The sequence below is a fragment of the Mycteria americana genome, chromosome 20 (genome assembly GCF_035582795.1).
Source record: "Mycteria americana isolate JAX WOST 10 ecotype Jacksonville Zoo and Gardens chromosome 20, USCA_MyAme_1.0, whole genome shotgun sequence".
Lineage (NCBI taxonomy): Eukaryota > Metazoa > Chordata > Aves > Ciconiiformes > Ciconiidae > Mycteria > Mycteria americana.
In genome coordinates, this window is record NC_134384.1 from 6,237,180 (window position 1) to 6,254,086 (window position 16,907).

The 16,907-nt window shown below is 70.2% G+C and overlaps 1 protein-coding gene across 2 annotated transcripts in view; it reads right to left on the reverse strand.

The window, feature by feature from the left end:
• Window positions 1–16,907, reverse strand: part of CELSR2 (cadherin EGF LAG seven-pass G-type receptor 2) — a 36,342-nt gene that overhangs the window by 1,333 nt on the left and 18,102 nt on the right. The window contains exons 14-34 of one of the 2 annotated variants that reach the window (XM_075521665.1): window positions 14,635–14,755; window positions 14,354–14,537; window positions 13,151–13,252; window positions 12,288–12,382; window positions 11,985–12,194; window positions 11,096–11,279; window positions 9,914–10,057; window positions 9,161–9,422; window positions 8,538–8,705; window positions 8,012–8,138; window positions 7,257–7,457; window positions 6,551–6,725; window positions 5,837–5,949; window positions 5,679–5,755; window positions 5,005–5,131; window positions 3,490–3,612; window positions 3,273–3,403; window positions 1,749–1,837; window positions 1,495–1,644; window positions 959–1,165; window positions 614–851 (exon numbers count right to left, since the gene is read on the reverse strand). In XM_075521665.1, the coding sequence (XP_075377780.1) occupies window positions 614–851; window positions 959–1,165; window positions 1,495–1,644; window positions 1,749–1,837; window positions 3,273–3,403; window positions 3,490–3,612; window positions 5,005–5,131; window positions 5,679–5,755; window positions 5,837–5,949; window positions 6,551–6,725; window positions 7,257–7,457; window positions 8,012–8,138; window positions 8,538–8,705; window positions 9,161–9,422; window positions 9,914–10,057; window positions 11,096–11,279; window positions 11,985–12,194; window positions 12,288–12,382; window positions 13,151–13,252; window positions 14,354–14,537; window positions 14,635–14,755 (3,228 nt within the window). Of the gene's footprint in view, window positions 1–613; window positions 852–958; window positions 1,166–1,494; window positions 1,645–1,748; window positions 1,838–3,272; window positions 3,404–3,489; window positions 3,613–5,004; window positions 5,132–5,678; window positions 5,756–5,836; window positions 5,950–6,550; window positions 6,726–7,256; window positions 7,458–8,011; window positions 8,139–8,537; window positions 8,706–9,160; window positions 9,423–9,913; window positions 10,058–11,095; window positions 11,280–11,984; window positions 12,195–12,287; window positions 12,383–13,150; window positions 13,253–14,353; window positions 14,538–14,634; window positions 14,756–16,907 lie in introns of those variants that run through there. The other variant, XR_012778477.1, reaches the window with a different exon arrangement.

Genomic DNA, 16,907 nt, shown 5'->3' on the forward strand with positions numbered 1-16,907 from the left:
AGTGAGTGCCCCACGGGAACTGTGGCACCCAATGGGCACCCAAAAAGCAGTGTTGCACCCAATGGGTGCCCAAACGGAACCCTGGCACCTAATGGGCACCCCACAACCACCTTTGCACCTCATGGGTGCCCAACGGGCACCCTGGCACCCAACAGCCACCCTTGCACCTGATGGGCACCCAGTGGGACCCCTTGCACCCGATGGGCACCCAAGAGGAACCCTGGCACCCAATGGGCACCCAGTGGGAACCCTGGCACCCGATGGGCACCCAAGAGGAACCCTGGCACCCAATGGGCACCCAGTGGGAACCCCGGCACCTAATGGGCACCCAACAGGCACCCTGGCACCAGGTGGCACCCAACAGCCACCGTTGCACCTGATGGGCACCCGGGCACCTAATGGGCACCCAACAGGCACCCTTGTACCTGATGGGCACCTAAGAGGAACCCTGGCACCCAATGGGCACCCAACAGGCACTCTTGCACCCAACAGCCATCCTTTCACCTGATGGGCACCCAACGGCCACCCTCGCACCCGACGGGCACCCAGTGGGAACCCTCGCACCCGACGGGCACCCAACGGCCACCCTCGCACCCATCTGTCGGGCACTCACTCGGAGCCGGAGGAGTCCTCGTCCACGGTGCCCGCCTTGATGCTCATGGCGATGGGGGTGACGCCGCTGAGCTGCTCCTGCAGGGTCTGCCGGGGGCGGGGGGCCGGGGTGCCCCCCACCCTGCTGCCCTCGCTGCCCGAGGAGGCGGCGGTGCCCGCGGGGGGCGGCGGGGGGGGCCCGAGGCGCTGGGTGCTGCCCTGCTCGCTGATGGGTGGCAGGCACTTCTTCTTCAGGATGCCTGTGGGGTGGGGGCATCGCCCGGCGTTTGGGGGGGGTCCCGGCCTCGGTGTCCCCCCCCACCCCCCCCACCCCACGACACCCGCTTGGGTGCGGGGCACCCCGTACCTTTGTGGGGGTGGGGCAGGGGCAGCAGCGGGGGGTCCCTGGGGAGCGCCTCGCCGTTGGGGCGGGGGGGTTCGCCCCGGGGGGGTCCCTCGCCCCCCGCCGGCTCCACCCGCAGGGTCTCGCTGCCCCCGTGCCCCTCGCTCTCGCTGGCCGTCGTCACGAATTCCCCCGGCCAGTACGGCCGCCCCGGGGCCACCAGGCTGTCACCTGCGGGCAGGGGGGGGGCTGCTGGGACGGGCAGGGCGAGGGACCCCCACCCATCCCCACTGGGTGCCCCCATCAGCACCCCTAACTGGGTGAGGGACCCACTGGGTGCCCCCCATTGGCACCCCAGAGAGGGCAAGGGACCCCCCATCTTCACTGGGTGCCCCCCGGCACCCTGGACAGGCCGAGGGACCCCCCCAAACCCATTGGGTGCCCCCCAAGACTGGGTGAGAGACACCCCCCCCCCCATCCCCACTGGCTGCCCCCCATCCGCACCCCAGCCAGGCCGAGGGACCCCCATCCCCACTGGGTGCCCCCCAGGCTGGCGTTACCAGGGGCGGGGGGGGTGAGGGGGGGCCCGGGCAGGGCGTCCCAGCCGGCGGGGGGGCCCTCGTCCTCGCTCTCGGAGGAGTGCGTGGAGCCGTAGGAGCCGCTGCGGTCGTCCTCCAGCGACAGGTCACTGTCCGAGTCCGTGTCGTGCTCTGCGCGGGCGGGGGACACAGGTCAGGGGGTTCCCAGGGACACCCCCCCGCCCACCCACCCGGGCTGAGGCCGGGCGCACTCGTTGCACGCGCGGTGGCCCTACCCTCGGGCCGGTCCTGGGCGTCGAGGAAGAGCCCCCCGGGCTCGGCCAGCGCCCGCTGCCCCGGGTTGCCCGCCAGCCCCGAGTCCTCCCTGCCGGAGAGGGGAGACCTGCACCCAGTGGCACCCAGTGGCACCCAGTGGCACCCAGCGGCACCCTGCCCCCGTCACCTTGCCACGTCGCCAACCTGCCACCCCACCAGCCACCAGCATCCCGCCACCCCGCCCCATCACAGCACTGCTCCACCACCACGCTGCCCCACCACCCACCACCCCATCACTCAGCACCCACCACCCCACCACCCACCACCCATCACCCACCACCTCATCACCCGCCACCCCAGCACCCACCAACCCAGCACCCACCAACCCACCAACCCATCACCCATCTGTCACCCAGCACCCACCACCCCACCACCCACCAACCCAGCACCCAGCACCCCACCACCCCACCAACCTATCACCCACCACCCCAGCACCCACCACCTCATCACCCCATGACCCACCACCCCATCACCCCACCAGCCCAGCACCCACCACCCATCACCCCACCACCCACCACCCCATCACCCCAGCACCCCACAACCCCACTAACCCATCACCCCAGCGCCCCACCACCCCACCACCCACCACCTATCACCCACTCCCCACCCCCCACCACCCAGCGCACCCACCACCCCACTAACCCATCACCCCATCACCCCAGCACCCACCACCCCAGCACCCCACAACCTCACTAACCCATCACCCCAGCACCCCACCACCCCAGCACCCACCACCCCATCACCCCATCACCACAGCACCCACCAACCCAGCACCCATCACCCCACCAACCTATCACCCCATCTCCCACCACCCCACTAACCCATCACCCACCACCCCAGCACCCCAGCACCCCAGCACCCACCACCCATCACCCACCCCCCACCACTCAGCACCCGCCACCCAGCACCCACCACCCCACCCCCCACCCCCCATCACCCACCACCCCATCACCCCATCACCCACCAGCCCAGCACCCACCACCCCACCACCCACCAGCCCAGCACCCCACCACCCCAGCACCCACCACCCATCACCCCACCACCCCAGCACCCACCACCCCAGCACCCCACCAGCCCAGCACCCACCACCCCAGCACCCCACCACCCACCACCCATCACCCACCACCCCATCACCCCATCACCCACCACCCCAGCACCCACCACCCCATCACCCCAGCACCCACCACCCCACCCCCCACGCCCCACCCCCCATCACCCACCACCCCAGCACCCCACCAGCCCAGCACCCACCACCCATCACCCACCACCCATCACCCACCACCCCAGCACCCCACCACCCCAGCACCCCACCACCCACCACCCATCACCCACCACCCCATCACCCCATCACCCACCACCCCAGCACCCACCACCCCATCACCCCAGCACCCACCACCCCACCCCCCACGCCCCACCCCCCATCACCCACCACCCCAGCACCCCACCACCCACCACCCACCACCCCACTAACCCCCCCCCGGTACCGGCGCACGAAGGGGATGTAGCTGTGCTGGCTCTTGCCCGATCGCGCGGTGCTGTGCAGGGACCCGCTGGAGCCGCCGCCGGGCGCCGGGAGCGGCCGCCCCGCCACGTAGGTGCTGCCGCAGCCGAAGCCCTGCCGCGGGGACGGGGTCACGGCGGCCGCGGCGGGCGGCCGCCCCTCCCTCGCCCCCCGGTGCCCCCCGGCCCCCCGGCACTCACGGGGGTCAGGGTGGACTTGGTGGCCAGCGCGGGATCGGGGCCGCGCCTGCGGGCGCAGCTGAGCCGCAGGCTCCTCCGCACCTCCTTGCTCAGCACCACGCAGAAGAGGAAGATGAGGGGGCCCTGGGGCGGAGAGGGGGGGGCACGTGGGCAGGGGGCCGCGGCGGGGAGGGGGGGGCCGGCACCCCAGGCAGGTCGAGGGTCCCCCCGTGCCCACTGGGTGCCCCCCTCTGGCACCCTGGACAGGGTGAGGGACCCCCCATACCCACTGGGTGCCCCCCACTGGCACCCCTAACTGGGTGAGGGACCCCCCATATTCACTGGGTGCCCCCCATTGGTACCCTGGATATGGCAAGGGTCCCCTCATACCCACTGGGTGCCCCCCATTGGCACCCCTAACTGGGTGAGGGACCCCCCATACCCACTGGGTGCTCCCCATTGGCACCCCTAACTGGGTGAGGGACCCCCCATACCCACTGGGTGCCCCCCACTGGCACCCCCAACAGGCCAAGGGACCCCCTGTGCCCCCTGGGTGCCCCCCCAGAATAGGTGAGGGACCCCTGGTCCCCACCAGGCGGGGGCTCGTTCCCGGGTGCCCCTGTCCTGTCACCCCCCCCCGCCCCCATGGGTGTCCCCAGCTGGGCAGCTATAGGGGGGGGCACGGCGCCCGGGGGTGTAGGGGCACGGGGGTACAGAGACGTATCGGGGTGTGGGGAGGTATAGGGTGACACAGGTATGGGGGATGGGGGTATCGGGGGCTCAGGGAGCTATAGGGAGCTATAGGGAGCTATAGGGGTGGTGTGGGCACAGAGGGTGATGGGGTAAAGGAGGTGTAGGGGGGTGTAGGGGCATAGGGGCCCAGGAAGGTATAGGGGGCAGAGGGATGCAAAGGATACGGGGGCTGCAGGGAGGTATAGGGGGCATGGGGAGGTATAGAGGCATAGGGAGGTATATGGAGAAGGGGTTGCAGGGAGGTATAGGGGACATGGGGAGGTATAGAGGCATAGGAAGGTATAGGAGGCATGGGGAGGTATAGAAGCATAGGGAGCAGGGGTTGCAGGAAGGTATAGGGGGCATGGGGAGGTATAGAGGCATAGGGAGGTATATGGAGAAGGGGTTGCAGAGAGGTATAGAGGCATAGGAAGGTATAGGAGGCATGGGGAGGTATAGGGAGCAGAGGTTGCAGGGAGGTATAGTGGGCACGGGGAGATATAGAGGCATAGGGAAGTATAGGGAGCAGGGGCTGCAGGGAGGTATAGGGGGCATGGGGAGGTATAGAGGCATAGGGAGGTATAGGGAGCAGAGGTTGCAGGGAGGTATAGTGGGCACGGGGAGCTATAGAGGCATAGGAAGGTATAGGGTTGCAGGGAGGTATAGGGGGCAGAAGGTATAGAGAGGCACAGGAGATACGGGGAGCCATGGGCGGGGGCAATAACTGTGTAGGGGATGTAGGGACAGAGGGGGGGAGGTGTAGGGGGTGGGGGGGGTATGGGGGCTATAGGGGACCCCGGTCACCTGGAGGCAGTTGGAGACGGCGAAGAGGTAGTGGAAGAGGAGAGCGTCGCTGTTGACGGAGAGCAGGGCCAGGAGCCAGGCCAGGCTGGGCAGCGCCAGCACCACCACCGCCGTCTGCAGCCCGGAGCTGGGGGCACGGCCGTCAGCCCCTGCCCGCTGCCCCACGGGCACCCACACCGCCTCCCCTGCCGTGGGCACCGTGTCTGTCCTGCCACCCATGGGTGCTCCGCTCCCTTCATGTGCCCCTGCCACCCGTAGGGTGGCAGGGGCACATGAAGGGAGCGGAGCACCCATGACGGCCAGGCACCCTGACACCAGGGGCACCCATGCACCCCGTGCCCTCCTGCCACCCATGGGTGCCCCAGCCCCCCCCATGCCCCCCTGCCACCCACGGGTGCCTCAGAACCTCGTGTCCCCCTGCCACCCATGGGTGCCCCAGAACCCTGTGTCTCCCTGCCACCCATGGGTGCCCCAGTCCCCCCATGCCCCCCTGCCACCCATGGGTGCCTCAGAACCTCGTGTCCCCCTGCCACCCATGGGTGCCCCAGAGCCCTGTGTCTCCCTGCCACCCATGGGTGCCCCAGCCCCCTCATGCCCCTCTGCCACCCACAGGTGCCCCAGAACCCCGTGCCCCCCCTGCCACCCACGGGTGCCCCACCGCCCGGATGACTCACGCCGTGCCCTTCTTCTCGAAGCCCTGCGGGGTGGCGCAGGTGGCCCTGGCCGCCAGCACCAGGAAGAAGATGCTGACCTGCGGGGGCAAGAGGGGTGAGCGGGCTGGGGGTGGGCACCCATGGGTGCCCCGGGCCCCCCTCCGGCCCCCCATACGCACGGCCACGGCGCAGGCGATGGGCCCCGCCAGGCTCCAGACCAGGCTGTCGTGGATGGAGAGCCAGCAGAAGTCGGGGTTGCCGTAGCCCTCGGGGTCCAGCCCCACCGCCAGCCCTGCCCGCACAGGCACGGCTCAGGGGCGGGGCCGAGCCGCGGGGGGCGGGGCTAAGGCGGGAGGGGCGGGGCTGAGGCGGGGCGGGGCATGGAACGACGCGCGGGTGGGGCAGGGCTGGGGAGGCAGGTATGCCCTTGGGGGCGGGGCTATGCCGGGTGAGGGCGGGGCTATGGCCCTGGGGGTGTGTCTAAGATGCCGGGCAGGGCCATGCTCTGGGGGCGGGGCTATGGTGGATGAGGGTGGGGCTATACTCTTGGGGCGGGGCCAAGATGTCAGGGCAGGATATACTCTTAGGGGCAGGGCTACGCTCTTGGGGGCGGGGCTATGCTCATTGGGGCGGGGCTATACTCTCAGGGGCGGGGCTATGCTGTTGGGGTGGGGCGGTGCTACACAGGGAAGTGGCCCCACCCTGCACCGGGCTGATTGGGGGAGGTGAGGCAGGGGTGGGGCCAGATGCCAGAAGGGGGCGTGGCCACCCAGAAGGTGTTGGCCCAGGTGGAGGCGGGTGTCTGGGGGCGGGTTCTCCAGGGGGCGGGGTTAGGCCCAAGGGGCGGGGTCAGGGCCAGGGGGCGGGGCCCGGCTCTGTGGGCGTGTCCTCACCCGTGATGAAGGCGGGCAGCCCCCAGCCCAGGACGTGGTAGAAGCGCATGGGCCCGCGGTCGACGTGGCGGGGCTCGCTGCGGCGCCGGTAGAGGTGCAGCCCCTCCAGCAGCGCCCAGCCCACCGCGCTCATGTAGAGGAACTGCAGCAGGATGGCCACCACCGTGCACGCCAGCTGCGCCCCGCACGTCACTGCCCCGCCCCGACACACCCACGCCCGCGGGAGCCCCGCCCACAAAACCCGCATGCACTGCCCCTGGAGCTCCGCCCCCTGCTGCCACACCCACACCCGCCCCGCCCACGGGAGCCCCGCTCATGCAAACCTCATGCACTACTCCCGTGGAGCCCCGCCCCCTCTGCAGCCCTGCCCGTGAAAGCCACGCCCCTCACTGGAGCCCCACCCCCCCTTTGGGACCCCCCCCTTTGAGAGGCCCCACCCCTTTGAGAGCCCCCACCCCCTTGACAGGCCCCACCTGCTTCGAGAGGCCCCGCCCCCGTTGGGACCCCACCCTCTTAGGCCCAGCCCACCATGGCTCTGCCCCCCGGCTGGTCCCGCCCAGCGCTTAGCCCCACCCACTTCAGCCCCACCCACCAGGACCCCTTGTTGGGGGGATCCCCAAGCCCTGACTGCCCCTCCCACCCGAGCCCCGCCCCCCGGCCCGTGCCGGCCCCGCCCCCTCGCTGTCCCCGCCCCCTGGCCGCGCACCGGGAGGTCGGCCTGGTTGATGCCCAGCAGGAAGACGAGCTGGGCCAGGAGCAGGGCGGTGGCTCCGTGGCGGCGGATGCTGTGGCGGTTGGAGCGCAGCCCCCGCAGCCCCCCCAGCGCCAGCACGGCCAGCAGCAGCCCCGCCAGCCCCACGCCCAGCGAGGCGTAGGTCAGCGCTGCCAGCGGCAGGATCTCCCCGTTCTGTGGCACCGGCACCCGTCGGCACACGCCCGCCATGTGCCGGCCGTGCGCCCCGGGGGACACGCCCTCCGGGGGACACGCCCTCCGGGGGACACGCCCCCGCCCCGCCCCCTCCTTACAGGCACACAGGGCCTGGCCCTGCTGCTGGGAAACCCCGCCCACATTACTCAGCCCCGCCCCCTGGGAACCCCACCCACCCTGTTCAGCCCCGCCCCATGGGAGCCCCACCCACCTTCCTTGGCCCCACCCCCACGGGCACCCACACCGCCATCCCTGACCCCACCACACTTGCCCCGCCCCTTCTGGCAAGCCCCGCCCACCATCTGGCCCCTCCCTTTACCGCAAGCCCCGCCCCTGCCACCCCATAGCCCCGTCCCACGGCGTGGCACCTCCTGCCCAGCCTGGTCCCCACATGTCCCCTGCCAACCCTGCCCCCCATGTGCCCCATGTCCCCACGCCAGGGCCCTGTCCCCGGGTCACCCCCACGCCCCAGGTCCCCCCCGTGTCCCCATGTCCCCCGTGTCCCCCGTGTCCCCGTGTCCCCCGTGTCCCACCTCGCGGCGGGAGATGTCCATGAGGACGGCGAAGCTGGTCAGGTGGTGGCACTGGCAGCTGACGTGGCTCCGGTTGCGGAAGACGACCTCGCAGCCCCGCGCCGACCAGCCGCCCGCGCCGCCCGCCCTGCACCGGCACCCTCAGCCACCGCCCGGGACACCCACCCCACCCGGGGACGCCCACCGGCACCCCGTCCCTGACACCCACCCGCGGCACCAGGGACAGGGCTGCCACCCTAACGTCCTGTCCCCGTGCCAGGGACGCCACCCCACAGCCCCGTCCCCGTGTGACCCACAAGGCTCTGGGCTGCCCAGCGTGACCCCGTCCCCATGTCACCCACCAAGGTCAGGGCTGCTGGGCACGGCCCCGTCCCCACGCCACCCGCCCGTGACTCCCAGGGACAAGGCGGCGACACCCACCATGTGCCACCCCCTCCCTGCCCGTCGGGGCACCCACCCCGCCCCGTCCCCACGTCCCCTGTCCCCCTCCCGGTGTCCCTGTCCCTGTCCCTGTCCCCCGGCTCACAGCAGGGAGTGGTTCCAGAAGACGCAGATGGGCTTGGAGCGCTCCTGGGTCTCCAGCAGCCGGAACTGGAGGGTGATGGGCTTCGCCAGCGCCCGCGGTGCCCGCGCCCCCGCCGCGTGCACGCTGATGCTCACCACCGGCGTGTTGATGACGGGGCGCTTGGGCACCCTGGGGTGCACCGGGGTCAGGGCCCCCACCCCGGCACGGGCGCCCTCCCCGCCCCTCTCGCTGCCCCGGCCCCCCATCTCCCAGCGCCCCGTGGGTCCCCTTCCCCGGGGATGCCCTGGGGGCACCGCCTGTCCCCAGCGTCCCCGTACCCCGCAGATGCGCTCCCTTGCCCTGGCACCCCACGGACGCCCTCCCCAGCCCCCTGCGTCCCCCATCCTTGGGTACCCCATGGGCACCCACCCTGTCCCCCCCCCCAGTCCCACGGGCACCCCACGGGCACCCTTTCCAGTCCCTCCCCGGGGATCCCTGGGCACCCTGGGGGCACCCCCGTGGCCCCCCATCTCCCAGTACCCCACAGATGCGCTCCCTTGCCCTGGCACCCCACGGGCACCCTCCCCAGCCCCCCGTGCCCCCACCCTTGGGTACCCCACGGGCACCCCCCGGCCCGCGGGCACCTGAGGCTGCGCTTGTCGGTGTCGTACTGCTCGGGCAGGAGCCCGGCCAGGGTGCGGTAGATGATGACGCTGGCGATGGCCTGGCCCTCGCCCAGTGCCGGGTGGCGCTTCTGCCGGGTCACCAGGGTCACCTCCTCCTCCTCCTCCTCCTCATCCTCATCCTCCTCCTCCTCCTCCTCTGCAGTCTCTTCATCTTCATCCTCCTCCTCCTCCTCCTGCCCGCCCGCGCCCTGCGGTGGCTGCCCGTGCCCAGCGGAGGGGTCTGGGGTGCGCGGGCAGGGGGCTGGCACGATGCTCTGCCAGCACCATGGCCGTGCCACTGTCCCCAACCCTGCCAGCCCCATGGCCACACCAGGGTCCCCAACTCTGCCCGCTCCACGGACACGCTGGCGTCCCCCCATCCTTGCCAGCCCCATGCCAGGATCCCCAACCCTGCCACCCCCACGGCCATACCAGGGTCCCCCCAACCCTGCCAGCCCCATCCTGGGGTCCCCAACCCTGCCACCCCCACGGCCATACCAGGGTCCCCCCAAACCTGCCAGCCCCATGGCCGTGCCAGGGTCCCCAATCCTGCCAGCCCCCTTCCAGGGTCCCCCCAACTCTGCCATCCCCACTGCCACATTGGGGTCCCCAACCCTGCCAGCCCCACGCTGGGGTCCCCAACCCTGCCAGCCCACGGATGTGCTGGGGTCCCCCCTCCCCCCAGCCTGTGCCAGCCCCCCCCGTCCCCCCCATGCCCCCCCCGGGACTCACGCCTGCCCTCGGGGGGCCGGAAGACGCTGTCGGGCAGGATGACGGTGGTCTCCAGGTCGGGGGGCTTCTCCCCCCGCAGCGCCTCGTAGCGCGGCAGCCGGGCACCCGCGAAGCTGCCCTTGTCCAGCCGCACCACCGACACCACTGCGGCACCGCGTCACCCAGGGGTCCCGCGGCACCCCCTGTGCCTGGCACCCACGGCACCCACATCCCCCAGCACCCATGGTGCGGGTCCCCGGGCACGGGTCCCCTGGGCACACGCGTGGCAGCATCCCCAGTGCGCACACACGCACGTGCCCATGTTCCTGGGCACACGCGTGTCCCCTGGGCACACACAGCGGGGGGCACGGTGCGCACGGCCCCAGGCTGCACGTGTCCACGTCACCAGGCACAGGCGTGTCCCCAGGCACACACATGCCCATGTCCCCAGCACATATGTGCCCTTGGGCACACGCATGTCCCCTGGGCACACGTGTCCCCAGGCATACACATGTCCCCTAGGCACACACGTGTCCATGTCCCCTGGCACACACATGTCCCCCAAACACACGCAAGCCCATGTCCCCAGCACACGTGTCCTTGGGCACACATGTCCCCCAGGCACACACATGTCCTCGGGCACACGCATGTCCCCAGGCACACACATGTCCCCAGGCACGTGTCCCCCAGGCACATGCAAGCCCATGTCCCCAGCACACACGTCCCCAGGCACACACATGTCCCCAGACACACGTGTCCCCCAGACACACGCAATCCCACGTCCCCAGCACACGTGTCCTTGGGCACACATGTCCCCCAGGCACACACATGTCCTCGGGCACACGCATGTCCCCAGGCACACACACATGTCCCCCAGACACATGCAAGCCCATGTCCCCAGCACACATGTCCCCAGGCACACACATGTCCCCAGACACACGTGTCCCCCAGACACACGCAATCCCACGTCCCCAGCACGCGTGTCCTTGGGCACACATGTCCCCCAGACACACACATGTCCTTGTGGACACACGTGTCCCCAGCACACACGTGTCCCCCAGGCACATGCAAGCCCACGTCCCCAGCACACGTGTCCTTGGGCACACGCGTGTCCCCAGGCACACCCACGCCCACGTCCGCAGCACACACAGGTCCCCAGCACCCGGCACACGCCTGTCCCCGTCCCCGGGGGTCCCCGCTCACCGATGTTGGGGGTGACGATGGTGAAGGGGCTGAGGTAGGTCTGGGGCATGTTCTGCGCCAGGGCGCTGGCGTAGTCCTCGAAGTGCTTCAGCAGCCAGGCCGTGCCCCCCTCCGTCTGCTGGATCAGCTCCCAGTGCCGCTTGTTGCTGGCGTCCAGCAGGGCGCTGCCCACCCGCAGCAGGTTCTGCCGGGACGGGCAGGGGTGGGCAGTGCCGCCGGGTGCCCGTCACCCTGGCATCTGGGCTCCCGCACCCCCCTCCCCGCGGCTCAGGCAATGGAGGGAGCACCCCGGCACCGCCAGCTGCTCCCGGCCGTGCCCTGCCCCGGCACGCAGCCCCTTTTGAAAGGCTGCCCATCCTCCTGGTGTCTGGGCTCCTGCACGAGCTCACCCATGAGGGTGCCCGTCACCCTGGTGTTGGGCCTGCTGCCATGCTCCGTTGCAGCTCAAGGCACGGAGAGGACAGCCTGGCACCTTTCAAAAGGCTGCCCATCACCCCGGCGTCTGGGCTTCTGCACCAACACACCCCCCCCCCCTCCCCATGAGGGTGCCCATCACCCCGGCATCAGGCCTGCTGCCACCAGCCCACGCTCCCCTGCAGTCCGAGGCACGGAGGGGGCACCCTGGCACCTTTCGAAAGGCTGCCCATCACCCCGGCGTCTGGGCTTCTGCACCAACACCCCCCCCCTCCCTCCCCATGAGGGTGCCCATCACCCCGGCATCAGGCCTGCTGCCACCAGCCCACGCTCCCCTGCAGTCCGAGGCACGGAGGGGGCACCCCGGCTCCTTTCGAGAGGTCGCCCATCACCCCGGCGTCCGGGCTCCCGCACCTACACCGCCGCCGCCCCCCGCCGCCGTGAGGTCGCCCATCACCCCGGCGTCGGGCCCCACCTCGGTGAAGTGGACGTCCTGGGTGGCGGCCAGGCGGAAGCCGCGCTGGGCGCTCTCGTGCTGCAGCAGGCGGCTGGCCAGGCGGTAGGCCAGGCGCAGGTCGCTGCCGAAGTAGGCGGCGGTGCGGCGGGTGGCATCGTGCAGCTGCAGGGCCACGCGTCGCGACTGCGCCGGGTCCAGCGCCGATTCGTTACGCGCCAGCCGCTCCGCCTGGCGGGTGGCACCGTCAGCGGGGACGCGGCGGCGGCGGCACCGTCCCCGTCCCCGTCCCCGTCCCGTCCCCCTCCCCGCCCCGACGCTCACCCAGCCCCGGAGGGCGGCGAAGGCCAGGGAGCTGCAGTTGAAGAGGTTGGGGGGCAGCCAGCCCTTGTGCTCGTCGCAGTGCCGGACCGCCGTGCCTGCGGGGACGGCGGCTCAGCGGTGACGCCGCGGCGTCGCCACCCCTGCCCCGGCCCGGCGGTGACGCCGCGGGGTCACCCCACCCCAGCAGTGCCACTGTGGTGTCACCCCCTCTCAGCCCCATCCCAGCGATGGCACCGCGGTGTCGCCCCACCCCAGCGCCGTCCCAGCAGTGCCACCGCTGTGTCACCCCCCCGCTGCCCTGTCCCACCCAGTAGTGACATCGCGGTGTCACCACCCCTGCCCCGGCCCAGCGGTGACACCGCCGGGTGACCCCACCCCAGCTCCGTCCCAGCAATGCCACCGCGGTGCCGCCCCACCCCAGCGCCGTCCCAGCAGTGCCACCGCTGTGTCACCCCCCGCTGCCCTGCCCCAGTAGTGACAACCTGGTGTCACCACCCCCACCCCATCCCGGCAGTGTCACTGTGGCATCACCCCCCCCAAGCCCTGGCCCAGTGGTGCCACCATGGTGTCACCCCCCCCATCCCCCTCCCAGCTGTCACCAAAGTGTCCCCCCCACCCCATCTCAGCGGTGCCGCCATGGCGTCACCTCCCTGACCCCATCCCGGTGGTGCCACCGCAGTGTCACCCCCCATCCCATCCCAGCAGTGCCACCATTGGCATCAGCAGCGTCCCAGCAGTGCCACCACGGTGTCGTGTCCCCCCCATCTCAGTGGTGCCACCATGGCATCACCCCCCCCGACCCCATCCCTGCAGTGCCACCACGGTGCCACCCCCCCACCCCGTCCCCGTGTCCCCCCACCTACCGATGGATCCCTTGGGGCAGGGGGCAGCGGCGGGCAGCCCGAAGCGGGTCCGGGGCCACCAAATGTTGGCCTCGATGGCACGGGGACAGCTGTCGTAGTTGACTGCGGGGCAAAGCAGGGTGTCACACTGGGGTGACAGCAGGGTGACAGCAGTGGCACCTGGTCGCTGGCACCCCGGGTGATGGCAAGGTGACAGAGGGTGACAGCAGTGGCACCTGGTCACCAGCACCCAGGGTGACAGCAGGTTGAGACAGGGTGACAGCAGGGTGACAGAGGGTGACAGCAGTGGCACCCGGTCGCTGGCACCCCGGGTGACGGCAAGGTGACAGAGGGTGACAGCAGTGGCACCCGGTCACTGGCACCCAGGGTGACAGCAGGGTGACAGAGGGTGACAGAGGGTGACAGCAGTGGCACCCGGTCACTGGCACCCAGGGTGACAGAGGGTGACAGAGGGTGACAGCAGTGGCACCCAGTCGCAGGCACCCAGGGTGACAGCAGGGTGACAGAGGGTGACAGAGGGTGACAGCAGTGGCACCCGGTCACTGGCACCCAGGGTGACAGCAGGGTGACAGAGGGTGACAGCAGTGGCACCCGGTCACTGGCACCCAGGGTGACAGAGGGTGACAGAGGTGACAGCAGGTTGACAGCAGTGGCACCCGGTCGCCGGCACCCTGGGTGACGGCAAGGTGACAGAGGGTGACAGCAGTGGCACCCGGTCGCTGGCACCCAGGGTGACAGCAGGTTGAGACAGGGTGACAGCAGGGTGACAGAGGGTGACAGCAGTGGCACCTGGTCGCTGGCACCCAGGGTGACAGCAGGGTGACAGAGGGTGACAGAGGGTGACAGCAGTGGCACCCGGTCACTGACACCCAGGGTGACAGCAGGGTGACAGAGGGTGACAGAGGTGACAGCAGGTTGACAGCAGTGGCACCCGGTCGCCGGCACCCAGGGTGACAGCAGGGTGACAGAGGGTGACAGCAGTGGCACCCGGTTGCCGGCACCCAGGGTGACAGAGGGTGACAGAGGGTGACAGCAGTGGCACCCGGTCGCCGGCACCCAGGGTGACAGAGGGTGACAGAGGTGACAGCAGGTTGACAGCAGTGGCACCCGGTCGCCGGCACCCCGGGTGACGGCAGGGTGACGGCGGGTGAGAGCAGGACGACAGCGGGGTGACAGCGGTGGCACCCGCTCGCCGGCACCCACCTTCGCAGCCGCTGGCCGTCACCTCGGCGAAGGGGTTGTCGCAGCGGTCGCAGTGGCGGCCGATGACGCCGGCCTTGCAGGGACACTGCCCGCTGGTGCTGTCGCAGAGGCGGGACAGGGACCCGGTGGGGTAGCAGTCGCAGAGCAGGCAGGAGTCGCTGCCCGCCGGCCGGTAGTGGTTCTCCTGGGGGGGGCACAGTTCGGGGGGGTCACCGTCCCCTGGGGCCGCCGCGGGCACGGGGCGCCGGGAACGGCTGTCCCCGCGGGGGCCGGGGCCTGACCTTGCAGCGACACTCGCCCGTCGTCTTGTTGCAGTCGGGGTCGAAGCCCTTGGCGACGTCGCAGCTGCAGGGGCCGCAGGTGGGGTGGCCCCACCACCCCCGCGGGCACGGCTGGGCCTCCCTGCCCGGGCGGCACCGCACGGCGTGGCACGGCGTGGCACGGCCCCCGCCGCCGCCGCCACGCCCGTCTCACGCCCGCCCCGTCCCTCGCGCGGCCGCCGTGCCCCCCACGTGCCCCCCCCTTGCGCGCCCGGCGCGGCTCTTGCACGCCCACCCTGCCCTTGCACAACCACCGCACCCTCGCGCGCCCGCCGTGACTTCTCGCGCACCCGCTGTGCCCCTTGCGCGCCCACCGTGCCCCCCACGTGCCCCCCTTGCACGCCCACCGCAGTTCTTGCACGCCCACTGTGCCCCTTGCACGCCCACCGTGCCCTCCGTGTGCCCACCCTGTCCCTTGCACGGCCACCACGGCTCTTGCACACCCACCGTGCTCCTTGCACACCTGCTACAGCTCTTGCACACCCACCGTGCTCCTTGCACACCCACCGTGCTCCGTGCACACCCGCTACAGCTCTTGCACACCCGCTGTGCTCCTTGCACACCTGCTACAGCTCTTGCACACCCACCGTGCTCCTTGCACACCCACCGTGCTCCTTGCGCACCCGCTACAGCTCTTGCACACCCGCCGTGCTCCGTGCACACCCGCTACAGCTCTTGCACACCCACCGTGCTCCTTGCACACCCGCTACAGCTCTTGCACACCCACCGTGCTCCTTGCACACCCACCGTGCTCCGTGCACAGCCGCTACAGCTCTTGCACACCCGCTGTGCTCCTTGCGCACCCGCTACAGCTCTTGCACACCCACCGTGCTCCTTGCACACCCACTACAGCTCTTGCACACCCACCGTGCTCCTTGCACACCCACTACAGCTCTTGCACACCCACCGTGCTCCTTGCACACCCGCTACAGCTCTTGCACACCCACCATGCTCCTTGCACACCCACTGTGCTCCTTGCACACCCACTACAGCTCTTGCACACCCACCGTGCTCCTTGCACACCTGCTACAGCTCTTGCACACCCGCTCTGCTCCTTGCACACCCGCTACAGCTCTTGCACACCCACCGTGCTCCGTGCACACCCGCTACAGCTCTTGCACACCCGCTGTGCTCCTTGCGCACCCGCTACAGCTCTTGCACACCCACCGTGCTCCTTGCACACCCACTACAGCTCTTGCACACCCACCGTGCTCCTTGCACACCCACTACAGCTCTTGCACACCCACCGTGCTCCTTGCACACCCACTGTGCTCCTTGCACACCCACTACAGCTCTTGCACACCCACCGTGCTCCTTGCACACCCACTACAGCTCTTGCACACCCACCGTGCTCCTTGCACACCCACTGTGCTCCTTGCACACCCACTACAGCTCTTGCACACCCACCATGCTCCTTGCACACCTGCTACAGCTCTTGCACACCCGCTCTGCTCCTTGCACACCCGCTACAGCTCTTGCACACCCACCGTGCTCCGTGCACACCCGCTACAGCTCTTGCACACCCACCGTGCTCCTTGCACACCCGCTACAGCTCTTGCACACCCGCTGTGCTCCTTGCACACCCACTACAGCTCTTGCACACCCACCGTGCTCCTTGCACACCTGCTACAGCTCTTGCACACCCGCTGTGCTCCTTGCGCACCCGCTACAGCTCTTGCACACCCACCGTGCTCCTTGCACACCCGCTACAGCTCTTGCACACCCGCTGTGCTCCTTGCGCACCCACTACAGCTCTTGCACACCCACCGTGCTCCTTGCACACCCGCTACAGCTCTTGCACACCCGCTGTGCTCCTTGCGCACCCGCTACAGCTCTTGCACACCCACCGTGCTCCTTGCACACCCGCTACAGCTCTTGCACACCCACCGTGCTCCTTGCACACCCACTACAGCTCTTGCACACCCACCGTGCTCCTTGCACACCCACTGTGCTCCTTGCACACCCACTACAGCTCTTGCACACCCACCATGCTCCTTGCACACCTGCTACAGCTCTTGCACACCCGCTCTGCTCCTTGCACACCCGCTACAGCTCTTGCACACCCACCGTGCTCCGTGCACACCCGCTACAGCTCTTGCACACCCACCGTGCTCCTTGCGCACCCGCTACAGCTCTTGCACACCCACCGTGCTCCTTGCACACCCGCTACAGCTCTTGCACACCCACCGTGCTCCTTGCACACCCACTACAGCTCTTGCACACCCACCGTGCTC